Source organism: Eleutherodactylus coqui, chromosome 3 (assembly GCF_035609145.1).
Source record: "Eleutherodactylus coqui strain aEleCoq1 chromosome 3, aEleCoq1.hap1, whole genome shotgun sequence".
Taxonomy (NCBI): domain Eukaryota; kingdom Metazoa; phylum Chordata; class Amphibia; order Anura; family Eleutherodactylidae; genus Eleutherodactylus; species Eleutherodactylus coqui.
The window spans coordinates 114,545,031-114,558,690 of NC_089839.1; the positions used below are offsets into that span (position 1 = coordinate 114,545,031).

At 42.3% G+C, this 13,660-nt stretch overlaps 1 protein-coding gene across 1 annotated transcript in view; it reads right to left on the bottom strand.

Annotated features, from left to right (window-relative positions):
- VTA1 (vesicle trafficking 1) overlaps positions 1-13,660 on the bottom strand; it is a 192,781-nt gene that overhangs the window by 14,658 nt on the left and 164,463 nt on the right. Inside the window, exon 7 of the mRNA XM_066595977.1 lies at positions 9,409-9,492. Within this exon, the coding sequence (XP_066452074.1) occupies positions 9,409-9,492 (84 nt within the window). The remainder of the gene's footprint in view (positions 1-9,408; positions 9,493-13,660) is intronic.

A 13,660-nucleotide genomic window follows, 5' to 3' on the forward strand; every position in this document is an offset into this window, starting at 1 on the left:
CGCTTGTAGAGGTCGACAGGTGGCTCTGAAAGCCACATTGTGACTTCAGAAATCAGAGTCTCATCATCTAGAAAATGTTTGCTCCTCAAAAGTGACTTAAATCTTGGAAAGAGGTGGAAGTGCAATGGTGCGAGGTCGGGTGAGTAAGGGGGATGCGGTAGAATTTCATACCCACAGCAGCGTGCTTCCATCTGGGCAACCTGTGAGTTGTGAACTGGGGCATTGTCTTGCAGAAGGCAGACACCTTTGGTGACAATGCCAGGTCTCTTGGTTTTGAGGGCCTCCCGCAATTTCTGCACCAGTGAAGCATAGTATGCCCCAGTAATCTTGGCAGCATTTGCTAGGAAGTCCATAGAGACTACTCTGTGCTGGTCCCAAGAGACTGAGCATGACTTGCCTGCCGAGGGTTGGGCATGTGCCTTCTTTTGGAGACCGTGAGTCCAGATGTTTCCATTACATAGACTGGACTTTAGTCTCCGAATCATAGTAATGGACCCAGCTTTTATCCCGTGTGATCATTCTGTTGAAAAAAGTCCACCTGGTTTACATGGCACATCGTCAAAAGAGCCTGGGAGAATTCAAATCGTTCCAGCTTCTGGAAAGGTGTGAGCAGCCGGGAAACCCAGCGAGTGGATACCGTATGCATACGAAGATGGTCTTGGATGATTTTTTCCACGAGCCCCACACGAATCCTGACATTTTGGGCTAGGTCGCAAATTGTTATGCGGCGATTTTCTAAAATGGCAGCCTCCACTTGCTGGATGGTGTGCATCGACAGTGGAGTGGGATCACCCTGGAATTGGAGCAGTTTCTACATTTGAATGGACAATGCCAGTTCTTGACTGCTTCATATATTGGGGAATCTTTCCCATAAACCTTTCATCTCATTGAACGTCTCCCTTGGTGTGCGGCCTTTCAAGAAAAGGAACTTGATGGCTGCTCTGTATTCCACTGGGTCCATTATCAGACCTCACACCATTTCACCACCTAAAAAAGAAACACTTACCAGTCTTACACATGTATCATTGCACATGTGCAGTTTCAGCAACCTGCGATGAATAGAAGTGGGTCAGGGGAGATCTTTAATGAATGCCCCTCGTAATGCCAAACTGCTTGCTACAAAAATTCAGATAAATTCTAATAAATATTAAGTAATGGTTAATATTTTGCCTAAAATCTGCAAGTTCACAACGCACGTCACAGGTCTTCATTATCTTGTGAGTCCCTACAGTAACCTTAAAAACAAACCACAGAAAAAGGGAGCCAGTAATATAGTACAACATTCATCCATGCGATGGATAATCTGGGGAAGCAAGCAACAACTCTGGGAGAAATAATCAATCCCATTATAAAAGATCTATTCAATGTATTATATTCACATGAAATACACATCCGATATTAAACACTTTAGGACCATCGGCAGTAAATATACGTCCAGAGCCGTGCGGCATTTGGCAGAACTGATGTACATTTACATCAATGTTTCTGCTGCTGATCGTGACCCCCACAACAACCCCAACTCCCAGACCCCAGTCTTGCCAACAACCTCCGGTTCTGGTGCCATTGTTGCGACCTCATCAGTTTGGATCTCACTACTGTGATCACCATGGTAATCAATCTTGAAATGTGCAGGAAAAGATTGTAGCCATTCATTTCATGAAATTTTAATGAAATCTATAGTTAGCCCCTTTCTGCCTGCTTTACATGAATGAATAGGCTAATGGCACAGTCCTCACTATTTTAAAGTGACCCTCCGGACCTGGAGAAACAAAGATGGCCGAACCGCATTGTGCATAGCATGCATTGGTAGTCTAAGACACTACATGCTTATTTGACTGGCCAGCACTGCTCATGTGGACTGGGGTGATAAGTCTAAGAAGGTGTGGTGTCTTACAGGCCATTTACGTGGGACGATTATCGCTCAAAATTTCTTCAAACAAATTTGTGTGATAATCGTGCAATGTAAATGCACAAAAATAGCTCACTATTTGTTCACAGGTTGCTAAGCTGAATTTTCAGTTTGTCATTCTGTCTAAACTATCCCCGTTCAGCGCTTCACTTAGTAGGTGAAGCGCTGAGTGTGTGTTTTTCGGAGGTTCTGGGATCACTTTCTTTCTAAATGATCTAGTACAGGTTTTGTATGTGTTTATCTTTTGGCTCTGGTGGGCGTGGTATTAGGTGAGACATGATTAGCCTCCCCTGTGGGTAATTGGTCAGGACTATTTAGTCTGGCCTTGTACTTGGTTTTAGTGCGGTTTAGTCTCAGTCTTCCTCTAGCTTTGAGTCTTCTCTAAGCAAATACGGCGGTTATTATCTTTTACAGCTTGTGTGCAGTGGTTTTCTCCTATCCCACGTAGGGCTAGCTAGTGGCCTGGGTACGTGGTCAGGTTTGCCCTTCTCAGGGTGGGTTAGCTGCATATAGGCAGGTCCTTTCCCTGGGTTAGGTTGCTTAGGAACACTGCTTTCCTTTGTGTTTCGGTTGTTTGTATTATTTACCACTGTTTGGTGTGCAGTTGCATTTGTACTTCAGGTTACAGATCCAGCGTGTCTGATCAGGACACGACAGTGAGAAGCCGACGAGAAGCTCACAATCTAGTGGAGAAGGCTGCCTGTGTAAACGCTCTGCACAAGCGCCGACGACCTTAGCGGCGACATTAGCACTCATGAAGTCGTTTATCTGACTCCTGGCCAGTGTAAAAGGGCCATTGCACTAATGATGTATACTCACACACAGTCTACGTCGAGCAGTCAGAGAAGCTGGTGTGGCTATTGTTGTTTCCCCAAGCCCAGAGGGGCCGCTCTAGGGACACTATTTGATAACACAACTGAGTACCATGGGCTGATTCAGGAAGTCATGGCAAACCAACCCCGTACCAACACTGTGAAGGAAAATATAAGTCTATGTTCTTGCAGCGCTATAGTGGCCTCATACATTACATAACGTACACATATTTGGGATAATAGCACACAGTAGAATTAGGAAATCCATTTTTGTAGTAAATATTATAAGCTACTACTTTAGAAATCTACATGAAAATATTGATAAAAAGTGTATTTCTGCACGCTTCTAGCCAGTTATGCAAGAGCCTTAAAAATAAAATAGATATCCACTGCAATTTGGAAGAATTAGAAGGTGCTGTGTGTCCTTCAAAAATAATATATACAAATATTTGGGCAGAATAAAACAAAATTGAAAATTCCATACAAAATTCAGCATTTCAGTATGTGAAATTCTGCCTTGGTCATCAAATCACCCCTTGGCATGAAAGAGTTAAGACCACTTCCAGACGGCAGTATTCTGGTCAGTATTTGCAGCCAAAGCCAGGAATGCAACCTACACAGAAAACTAGTTTAATGGAGAGATTTGCACCTCTTCTGAGTTTTGGACCCACTCCTGGTTTTGACTTACAAATATTGAAGCAAAATGCTGCCCAGAGTACTGGTGAGGTAACGTGGCCAAAAGTGAGCATCTTTAGATTGCTTGCTCTATTCTAATTCTATGCTTTTTAAACAATGAAACTTAAAGGCTCATTCCCATCTGCATTAGGGCTTTTCGTCTTGCTGTTCCATTTTTGGAGCAGAAAAATGTAATTACAACAAAATTAAATGTTTCCTTATTTTTCCCCATTGATTTGAATGCGTTTAAAAAAAAAAAAAAAGGATGTTTTCAGTTTATTTCCACACCGTTCTGCTCGCCTTTCACAGAACAAATAGTGCCGCAGACTGTAATGTGTGTAAATAATAAAAAAAACAGTCCTGCAGTTTGGAGTGCTTCTTTTTATTAGGGTTGTTGTACATGTTTTTAGTGACAGTTTTTTAATGTTACGCTAAACTTCCTATAGTCAAAACAGCAAAAAGGCTAAAGAAAAAACCTCCATACCATCAGCATGTTACTAATCACAAGAAAAAAACGAAATATTTTGCTATGGACTCAATGCACAACTTGGATGCAACATTTTTCTCCTGGAAACATATCTGGCATCACACATTTTACCTACTGAGAAAACATTACAGAAGATTGATAGAACCTACGTAGCTGCAGAGGAAGTAATGGAGTTAACTTTGGTATTACACAGTATATGAAGCTGCTGCTTTGTCCTTCCAAAGGGCATTTGAAAAATGAGATCTGGTGTCTTCAAGTCTACTATGTTTTATAGTCTGTGCAGAAGAAAGCCGTGACTAATTAATGCACAATTGCTGGATCATTCTACGTTTTTTGCATGTGGTTTTGATTTCTATACCAGAATACACATGTCACATCTGCTGAAATAAGTGCTTTGATGAAAGCTGAAATGGGATGAGAGAATGAAGCAATGGCGCATACAAGACGATATTTGTATTAATCGGAGTTGTGCGTCACGTTTCATCTGCACTACATGCCTAACAAAGCTTTCCGTACATATTGTAGATAGGGCCATTCCAATAACTCCTACATATTGTATAGAAAAACAATTATAATATGGTTGCTTAAAGGAGTCATCTAACTTTCGGCGGAGGGGGGGTGGGGGGATGGCACCTTGCTGTGGAAGCCCTTCTGATCAGCTTATATCAGCTCTGTAACACTGCTATCTTGGCGCTGAGCCTGATCAGACAATGCCCCTTCATTAGCTCAACATGCCCTAGCAGTTCCTTTAAGTAAACAATCCCCTTTAAATTATAAAAGCTTCACTTGAGAAATGGTTTTAGGATTTCTAGTGTTGTTGATGTCTGAACATATCTGGGGAACATCAGTGACCACTCGGCCTACTTTACAGTCAACAAGCCAACAGCTTCTACTATCTTCTTCTAGTATTTACATATAATCATCTGGACATTTGGTATCTTGACATGAGAGAGAAAAATGAATGCCAGTTTCGACCAGTTAATATTTTCAGCAGAATTCGAGAAAGGTCACTTATGTTTTGCTACTGAGAAATTGAACTAAAATGAATGAGCGAAGTGAAAAAGAAAGGTGTAGCAGATGTATTAACTACACATAGGATAGAAAGTTTCTCCTCTGAATGGCCAATCCTAGGGATCATGGCTCATGCTACACAAGGCGTTTGGACCCTTGAAAAATTAGCAGTGATGTAATTTGCACAATGCACAACATACTATGGAGCAACAGTTAAACGTTGTCCATAAATCATATGGATCTTTTGATTTTAGTAAGGTACAAGAGAAGCAAAACATAATCAATGTATGACTATTCACAGTAAAAATGCCGGATAGGTGCAGGAACCAAATTGACCCCAATATAGTTAACGGGGTCCGTTCGGCACAGTTCGCTTCCATTACGAGACAGATTTGCTCATCCAGGGATTCTGTTTTCCTGGACCAGTAACAGAGCAGGAAACCGGAATCCCTGGTGCAGATGTGAATTTAGCCTTAGAGAAATATCATCATCATCATAAAAGCAATTGGAGCTTTTTTTATAGCATGATCATCAGACCCAAACATTCTCCCAAGCAATCAATCGTCTGGACTGTGGTAAAAGGGACAATGACCAGCCAATGAAGGAGTGAGAACTAGATAGTTAGTGGATTGTGCCTTTTTAGCAAGCATACAAATGCTCGCCGGTCACCTCCACATCTTCCTGTGTGAACTGGGAGATGTACAGCTGGCTCCGTGGGTAAGTTCAGTTGTAATGGTGATTGTTCGTACCCAAATCATCGTTTTTCTGACCAAGTATAAAAATGTAAATGAGTGCCAATTGACTGCTTTGTTGATTGGCGTTAGTTATATCTGGTCAAGAATCGACTTGGGTAAAAGGTCCTTAAAGGGGTTGTCCCGCGCCGAAACGGGTTTTTTGTTTTTTTCAATAGCCCCCCCGTTCGGCGCGAGACAAACCCGATGCAGGGGTTAAAAAAGAAAACCGGAGAGTGCTTACCTGAATCCCTGCGCTCCGGTGACTTCTTACTTACCTGGTGAAGATGGCCGCCGGGATCTTCACCCTCGGTGGACCGCAGGGCTTCTGTGCGGTCCATTGCCGATTCCAGCCTCCTGATTGGCTGGAATCGGCACGTGACGGGGCGGAGCTACAAGGAGCCGCTCTCCGGCACGAGCGGCCCCATTCAGAAAAGAAGAAGACCGGACTGCGCAAGCGTGTCTAATCCGGCGATTAGACGCTGAAAATTAGACGGCACCATGGAGACGAGGACGCTAGCAACGGAACAGGTAAGTGAATAACTTCTGTATGGCTCATAATTAATGCACAATGTACATTACAAAGTGCATTAATATGGCCATACAGAAGTGTATACCCCCACTTGCTTTCGCGGGACAACCCCTTTAAGGACTGTTGGGCTTCTCCAGGCAAACAGACAATTTGAATCAAAGATTAGCAGATCACAGTCTCTCAACCTACTGTATAATGCTATACATTGTAATATAAGGGGATGGATAAAAGGTAGCTTAACAAAGTTAAAGGAACAGCACACCTAAGAAAAAATAAATCAAGAGGAAAACCTTGTCAACAGTGTTTGATTTGGAAGCTTGCAGAGATGTTGTAGAGAACATGGGTGCAAATTTCCTTCTAATCCTTTCCAATATAGTAGACATATTGAAAAACAGTTAAGTAGAAGATAATTTTTTATAGGGGAAAATTAAAAGCCTAACTAGTTTTTCTTTAAGTCTTTTTGGAGGGTTGTGCTACAATCCAGTAGTTCTATCTACATCTCTATTAGTTTAAAGCCCTGTCCATACAGACACAACTGTAGTTGGCGGCACCTCCACACGAATCTCTGGATGTAGCTCCTCATTGAGACCCTGCTTGCGGTGACAATATCTAGTCTATATAGTCTAAATAAGGAGGTTTTTCCACCTCCTTATTTACTGCAGTATGCCAATATGGCTGACAAACAGGGGAACACTGCTGGCCAATCAGAGCAATGTGTAGTGTCAACTATTGATAGACTACCAAAGCACAGCTTGCATCAGGTAGTCAGAGAGCCGATATGGCCATCTTGGTTTATCTGGGACTGGAGGGTCACTTTAAGAGCTCTGCTGGTTGAAACCTTTCTGTAGTACAGTTCGAAAAGACCAAGCAAGGATTTATGAAGTATTTGAGCTCAAAAGCCTACAACGGTAAATGCATGGGCTACATGTATTATTCTTGAGTTGTATGCAGTTTTACACAAGATAAAACAATGAATTAATAATGATATTCAAACCTTTACATTTTTTACAATTTGTAAAAGTTTGGTCAAATGTGAACCTATTCTTTAAATAAACTGAATCTTGCATAAAGGAAAATATGCTGCACATTTTTTGCAGCAACGGAGTATTTAAATACAATAGCACGTGTAAATCTTTTACCAGAGAGTTCTAAAACATCATGACAATCTGCGGTGATTTCAGAGAACACGGATTACTTCCCTCCAGAAATGGCCCAAATCCAGGATCTGAGATCATACATAGACATTGCTTCGAAGACCCTTAGTCATGGCTGGAAAATCATCCCACGAAGTTCAACGGTGAAGGTAAGTGGTTCATGTTTAGAAAGCCACCTACTACTACTACTTTTTTAATCTAATATTTATTCTATTAACACCCTAAGCGTAAAAGGATGCAGGAAATATTCATTATAATTGATTCTGGACATATTTAAATGTGGCTCACCAAACCGATATCCAGTAAAAGCAAATATGTAGTTGAGGTCCTGTAAGCTCATCTCATACAGTAATGTGAACAAATGAAAATCCATCATGCAATAACTAATAAGCAAATGTAACAGCTTGTAGGAAAAGCTCATTAAAGATTAGGGCGTCTGAAGATACAGATGCAAAACCATTCATTTTTATGTTAATTTTCACTTATGATTATGCTACCTGATGCTGAAAGAAATCAGACACAGTGGTAGATTTATTAATATTGTCTAATACCGCCTATTGTGGGTAAATATTTGAAGGGTTTCTAAGAATTTCTATCCTGGAGTACCTCAAGGTTAATAGCTGTATACCTCCGTATCAGCAGGGGTTTATGAGGGGTCACTCCTGTCAAACCAACATGATCAGCTTCTAGGAGGAGGTAAGTGCTAGACTGGACCGGGAAGAGTCACTGGATCTTGTGTATCTGGACTTTACCTAAAGCGTTTGATACTGTGCCGCATAAAAGGCTGGTATATGAAATGAGAATGCAAATGTGTGTAAGCGGGTAAGTAACGGGCTCAGTGATAGAAAGCAGAGGCTTGTTGCTAATGGTACATACTCTGATTGGTCATTGTTACTTGTGGGGTACCACAGGGGGGCAGTATTTGGCTCTATTCTTTTAAATATATTTGTTAACAACATTGTAGAAGGATTGCAAACGGATGAGGAAACGTTTGGGGGCTTGGGCAGAAAAGGACTTCTGAGAACATATAAATATTCGGCACAAAGCTTTTGAGTTGTAAGTCACAGTAGAATGGGCTTTAAACTATTCCTGTGAGTACAGTGATGCCAGGAATACAATGGGCCTGTGAGCAGAGCTCGCACAGAATTGTGCACCTACACTGCTAGCAGGCACAGTTTCTTTTTTAACCCCTTAAGGACCAGGATGTTTTGCATCCATAGGAGCCCCAGTTACAGGGGAAAACATACCCTGTGGTGATATTAGTTAGTGGCAGAGCTGGTCAGGGTCTAGTATGACCCTGCAGCTCTGCTATAGCAGGGAATCCTGGAGATCACATGACCCCCAAGCTCCCATAGTGGAAGTTACACTTCCACTTTTGGAGTACACAGTGCTCTTCGAGCACTGTGTACTCGGGGAAGGAAAAGGCAGAAAGGGTTAAAAGACCCTTCTGCCCTCTCCTCCGGGTTATCAGCTGTTACTAACAGCTGACAACCCGTCCTGCCTCGAATTGATTGGAGAGGGCAGGAGGCTTAAAGCCCCGCCGTAATTTTACATAGGCTGGGCTTTAAGCCCAGGACCAGGCGTCGTAAACTTATTGTGCCTGGTCCTAAACGGTTTAAGGCCCATTTACATGGGACGATTATCCTTCAAATTCTCGTGCTCCTGTGGGATTCTGAATGATAATCGTCTCATGTAAACGCATGCAGAAAGCTGAATGACATGCCTTTCCTTGTAAACAGCAGTGTCTACTGTGAAAGGAGGCGGGCTGGGGGAGAACACCCCCAGTCTGCTCCGCCTCCATTACGGTAGTGCTCTGAGTGATACTCGCTACCAGTGTAACAGTACAGGAGCGAGCATCACTGGGACAAGCTGCCGAATATTGCTTGCTCCACAGCTCATACCATGTAAATGGGACATTGGAGTTTTTGGCAAGACATCCAGATTGATTTGTGCATATATCAGATCTCAGCATTGGTTTATCTGACCTCTTTGTGCAACAGACGATCAGCTTTTATGCCGTATCAATTTCCTTATTGTAATACACAGATATATTTCATAACCAAAAAAATGTAAGAGTTTTTCTGTTTTGCTCCATACCTTGTGGTTGTGCGTTGTATAATGATGGGTCTACAGAGGGTATATTTTGTGGAGATGGATGAGCAACAGCGTTACTTGCTTCACCTACAAAAAAACAATAATGAAATAATTAAATGAAAAGAACCATATTCAAACTGAAAAGGTCGTTTTATGCACTGAATCCATATTAGATGTGAAGCACCCTATCAATTTGGAGACACCATAGAAGGGAGTCTGTCATCATACTTATATTGCCCTAACTGGGGAGTATAAACGAGTGACAGAGACTCAACGTATAGGAAGAAAGTAGTCAAATATCCACAAGGAGGATGGAGCAGCCCGAGCTCATGCTGCGGGACAGAAACTCTGATTTTAGGAACTGTATAACTACTACCAACAGTAGTGCCCCCTGCTGCACTCGGGACCTCATCACTAGTTTACATTGGTGCACCTCTGCTCCATGGGCAGCAAGAGATAAGGTTGCTTTATGCAAGTGGTGCACATAGGAAAGCAAACAAGTTTAAGTTATATGGCACCTACCACGATGCGCTCTACCTTGTATTATTTATACTGGTACCATCATTAGGTAAAAGGCATTCAAATTTGTTGAAAAAAAAATCTAAACTCTTATTAAATTATTATTAAAATGTAGACCTCATAATGACCCATCGCACCATTTGTCCCTGAGCTGTATAAGGGATATTATTATTGGCCACTGAGATACTACAGTCATATCAATTTTGGGTCATACATTGAAAATGGGTGTTCCAGGTCACACCTACTACCACAGCCAGGCTACACTGGGGTTGTAGTGCAAACCGCTGCTTTGACCCCTGTGTAGCGGTCAGCGCTCAGAATTGTAGGCACATCTCTCCCTTAAATAAATAGGACCCCAGCTTGAAATTACAAGTGCAGTTTCCATTGATTTCAACGAGTGCTCCACCAGCAATTACAAGTGTTGGCCACTGCACAGGGGTTGGAGCAGCTGCTTCCACTATGAACTGGGTGAATTGCGGCACTGACAGCTAGTGCTGCCTAGAAAAGCCCTTTAACACTTTTTTTCCCCAATCTAAACTATCCAGACAGAATGGGTGACATTCACAGCAAAATCTGTGGCTAAAGCCACATGCAGATTTCACGATGGATTCACTGCTTAAATTAAATAGGTTTTCTGACTCTTAGAAATGATGTGCAAATGGTTTACATGCAGCAAGATGTCACTAATATACTTCTATAAGCCTAGCTCACAGACACATGACCATGCTCCTGGGGTTCACCTCCTGCTTATGTAATGCCCGGAACACTGCAATACTCCCCCTCTTCCCTTTATAGGACATCACAGGTTAGGGTCCTTTTACATGGGGCAATCTGTTGGGCACAGATGCCCTATAGGTTGTCCCAGCGATAATTGTTCCTATGCTTTTACATAAGAAAAAGCATCACTGGTGAATGGAAGCGGAGTGGCAGGGGATTTTTCCAGCGCACCTCAATTCATAGTAAGCAGGCAGTCATTCAAATGTGACTAGTATTAGGAAATTATAGTTCCAGTATTTTTTTGGTGATGCAATGAGCTCTGCTACATGCACGTCACACATACACACCTCTGCTACGTTGCTTTCGCTTATGAGCTGCATGTGTTTTACAAACTTCAGCAGCTCACTGAGGAGATATGTTAGCTTGTAGCTTTCCCACATCTGCTGCACGAGATTTACAAACTTCAGCTGGTGGCTGAGGTGAAATCATGGCTTGTCGCTGTGTCATGTAAGCTGCATTAGCTTCACATTGGTGTTGAACCCTCTGTGCTGACATGTTTGCACGACAGCAACTGTCTGCTTGCACACTGGGCAATGGTTGATGATTAGATGAAGGCTGGACTGGTGTTGGCAGCATTAGCACTTGATAATATCACGTTCAGGAGATGTGAAGATAGTGGCAAAGGACTATGCTTCAATGTTGTTGGTTAATATGCACTGCCAGCTATGTATGTGGACATTTGTGAGGTGTCATTTATTGGAGTCTCCACACAGGTGTCCAGCTACAAACTGCCAGACTGAGTACTGCTGTATCCATAGCAACTGAGGCCATGGGGGTTTGTGGGGGATGTAGTCCGCCCATAATCCCTCACTCAGTTCAGAGACCATGTGACTGATCACATGACTGTGACATCATCACAGATCCTGTGAGCACTCGAGCTATGTACTGTATGTGTACATTTGTGAGGTGTCATTTATTGGAGTCTCCACACAGGTGTCCAGCTGTCTCACAGCAGACTACAAACTGCCAGACTGAGTACTGCTGTATCCATAGCAACTGAGGCCGCAGGGGCTTGCGGGGGATGTAGTCCGCCCATAATTCCTCATTCAGTGCACAAGGATAAAGGACCTGTGATGATGTCACAGTCATGTGATTAGAGGGGGGAGCTAAGAGCCGGTAAATTCACAGGTGTTATCAGGCTCTGCATTTAACTCACAAGCCACACATAGAAAGACGGACAAGTGGTCGTTAGCACTTTGATACTGCCTGTTTACACTGACCGATCCGTCAATTCAGATCTCTGCATGCAGGAACAGAACGATAAATGAGAAGCAAACAAAACCTTTTTTTAACAGCTCATTAAATCAATTTCACTGTGGAAAGTTTCTTCTGCATGTGACTGTAGCCTTACAATTCAGGGGGGATCGCAGGATTAAGGTTGGAGACCCCTGCTTTACAGCAACAGGTATAATGAATGGTTATCACTTAGGAAGGTCTTTGTGACAAAAAACAGGTTACATAAATCTAGTTTCTTATCTATACTACCAATTTATTGTTCTTAAAAATTACACTGAAATGAACTCGAACATGTTTGTCTACCAGCCGTGGGTCACATGGAAGCCCGGTTATAATTTACCAGTTATGTAGCCAATAAAAGTACGTGCACGATAAAAGACACCCTCGGGCGGCACCTCTAATTAACAATAGAAGTGAAATAAATATGACCTGAACTGGTACATGAAGTATTCTTTGTAGATATCAGAAGGATTTCCCTCAGATAAAGACATTTAGTATTGTAGTAGGGATCATATCAATGTGTGCAAATGATTTAAAGCATAAACACTGGACGAGAAAAGGAAACACCTTGCTCATTTATAAGCAAAATAAAACCGATCATTAAAATGAAAAAGCGACTGCCCTCCAATACATTCTGGCTTTAGTGAACGCATTCCAGGCCATTCAGCATGTAAAACTCGCCTGTTCCCTTAAAGAGGATCTGTCACCGCTCAGACGTGCCTGTTGTAGTAAATACCTGTATTCCGTATTCCCCATAAAACAGGAATTCTGAAGCATCTTTTCTGGGAACACTACATTCCTTGGTTATTACTCTTGGGGCTCCTTCACACTGGCGATCGCGACAAAATCACAATTTTGCTCATGATAGGTCTGTGCGTCAGTGATGCTTTTTCTTACCAAAACATCACTGCTGCTTGAGATTTTCTTGCGAATTTTGCTCACGATAGACAATAGGAGTTTCTAATGTTAAAAACTCATTGCATGAAAATCGCAAGTTGGTGCTTTGCGATGCACTAAAAAGGAGGCTTTATAGGGAAACATGGGAGATTTAAAAAAAAAAGCAAAATCGCAGAAAGAAAAAAAAATCGTGGCATGTTCTTCTTTAACACAACATCGCATGAGTGAAAAAATCACAAATGGGAAGAAACCATTGAAAATCATTGGTTTCATAATTCTGAATTTTTCACTGACTCTCACATCGCACAATTTTATGAATAAGCTGACAACTGGATGTCACCAACACCCGTTGACAAAGGGGTGTGTCCCTACACGGTCTGAAATGGTCTTCACTGACTGGACTGTGAGTTTACTAGGACACGCCCCCAACTGGTAACACCCTGCTGACAGTTTACTCATTCATTTCTAGGCAGATTAATGGTAGAGTTAAGTATATAGCCTATTTTGGTCATAATGATGCATATTTACTTTTCAAAAGCCATAACTATTAGAGATAAGCGTGCACGCTCGGATGAGTCAGTTACTCGAGCATTGCATCGCTCTTCTCGAGTAACTGCATTCTTGTCCGAGCAGGCTCGGGGTGGGGGGGGGGGGGGGTAGGGAGCGGGGGAGAGAGTGAGAGAGAGATCTCTCTCTCCCCTGTTACTCGAGTAACTGACTTATGTGAGCGTGCTCGCTCATCTCTAATAACTATATTTTTCTGTTGACATGCCTGTATGAGGGCTTGTTTTTTTGGCGAACTGTAGTTTTAATTTGCACCTTTGCG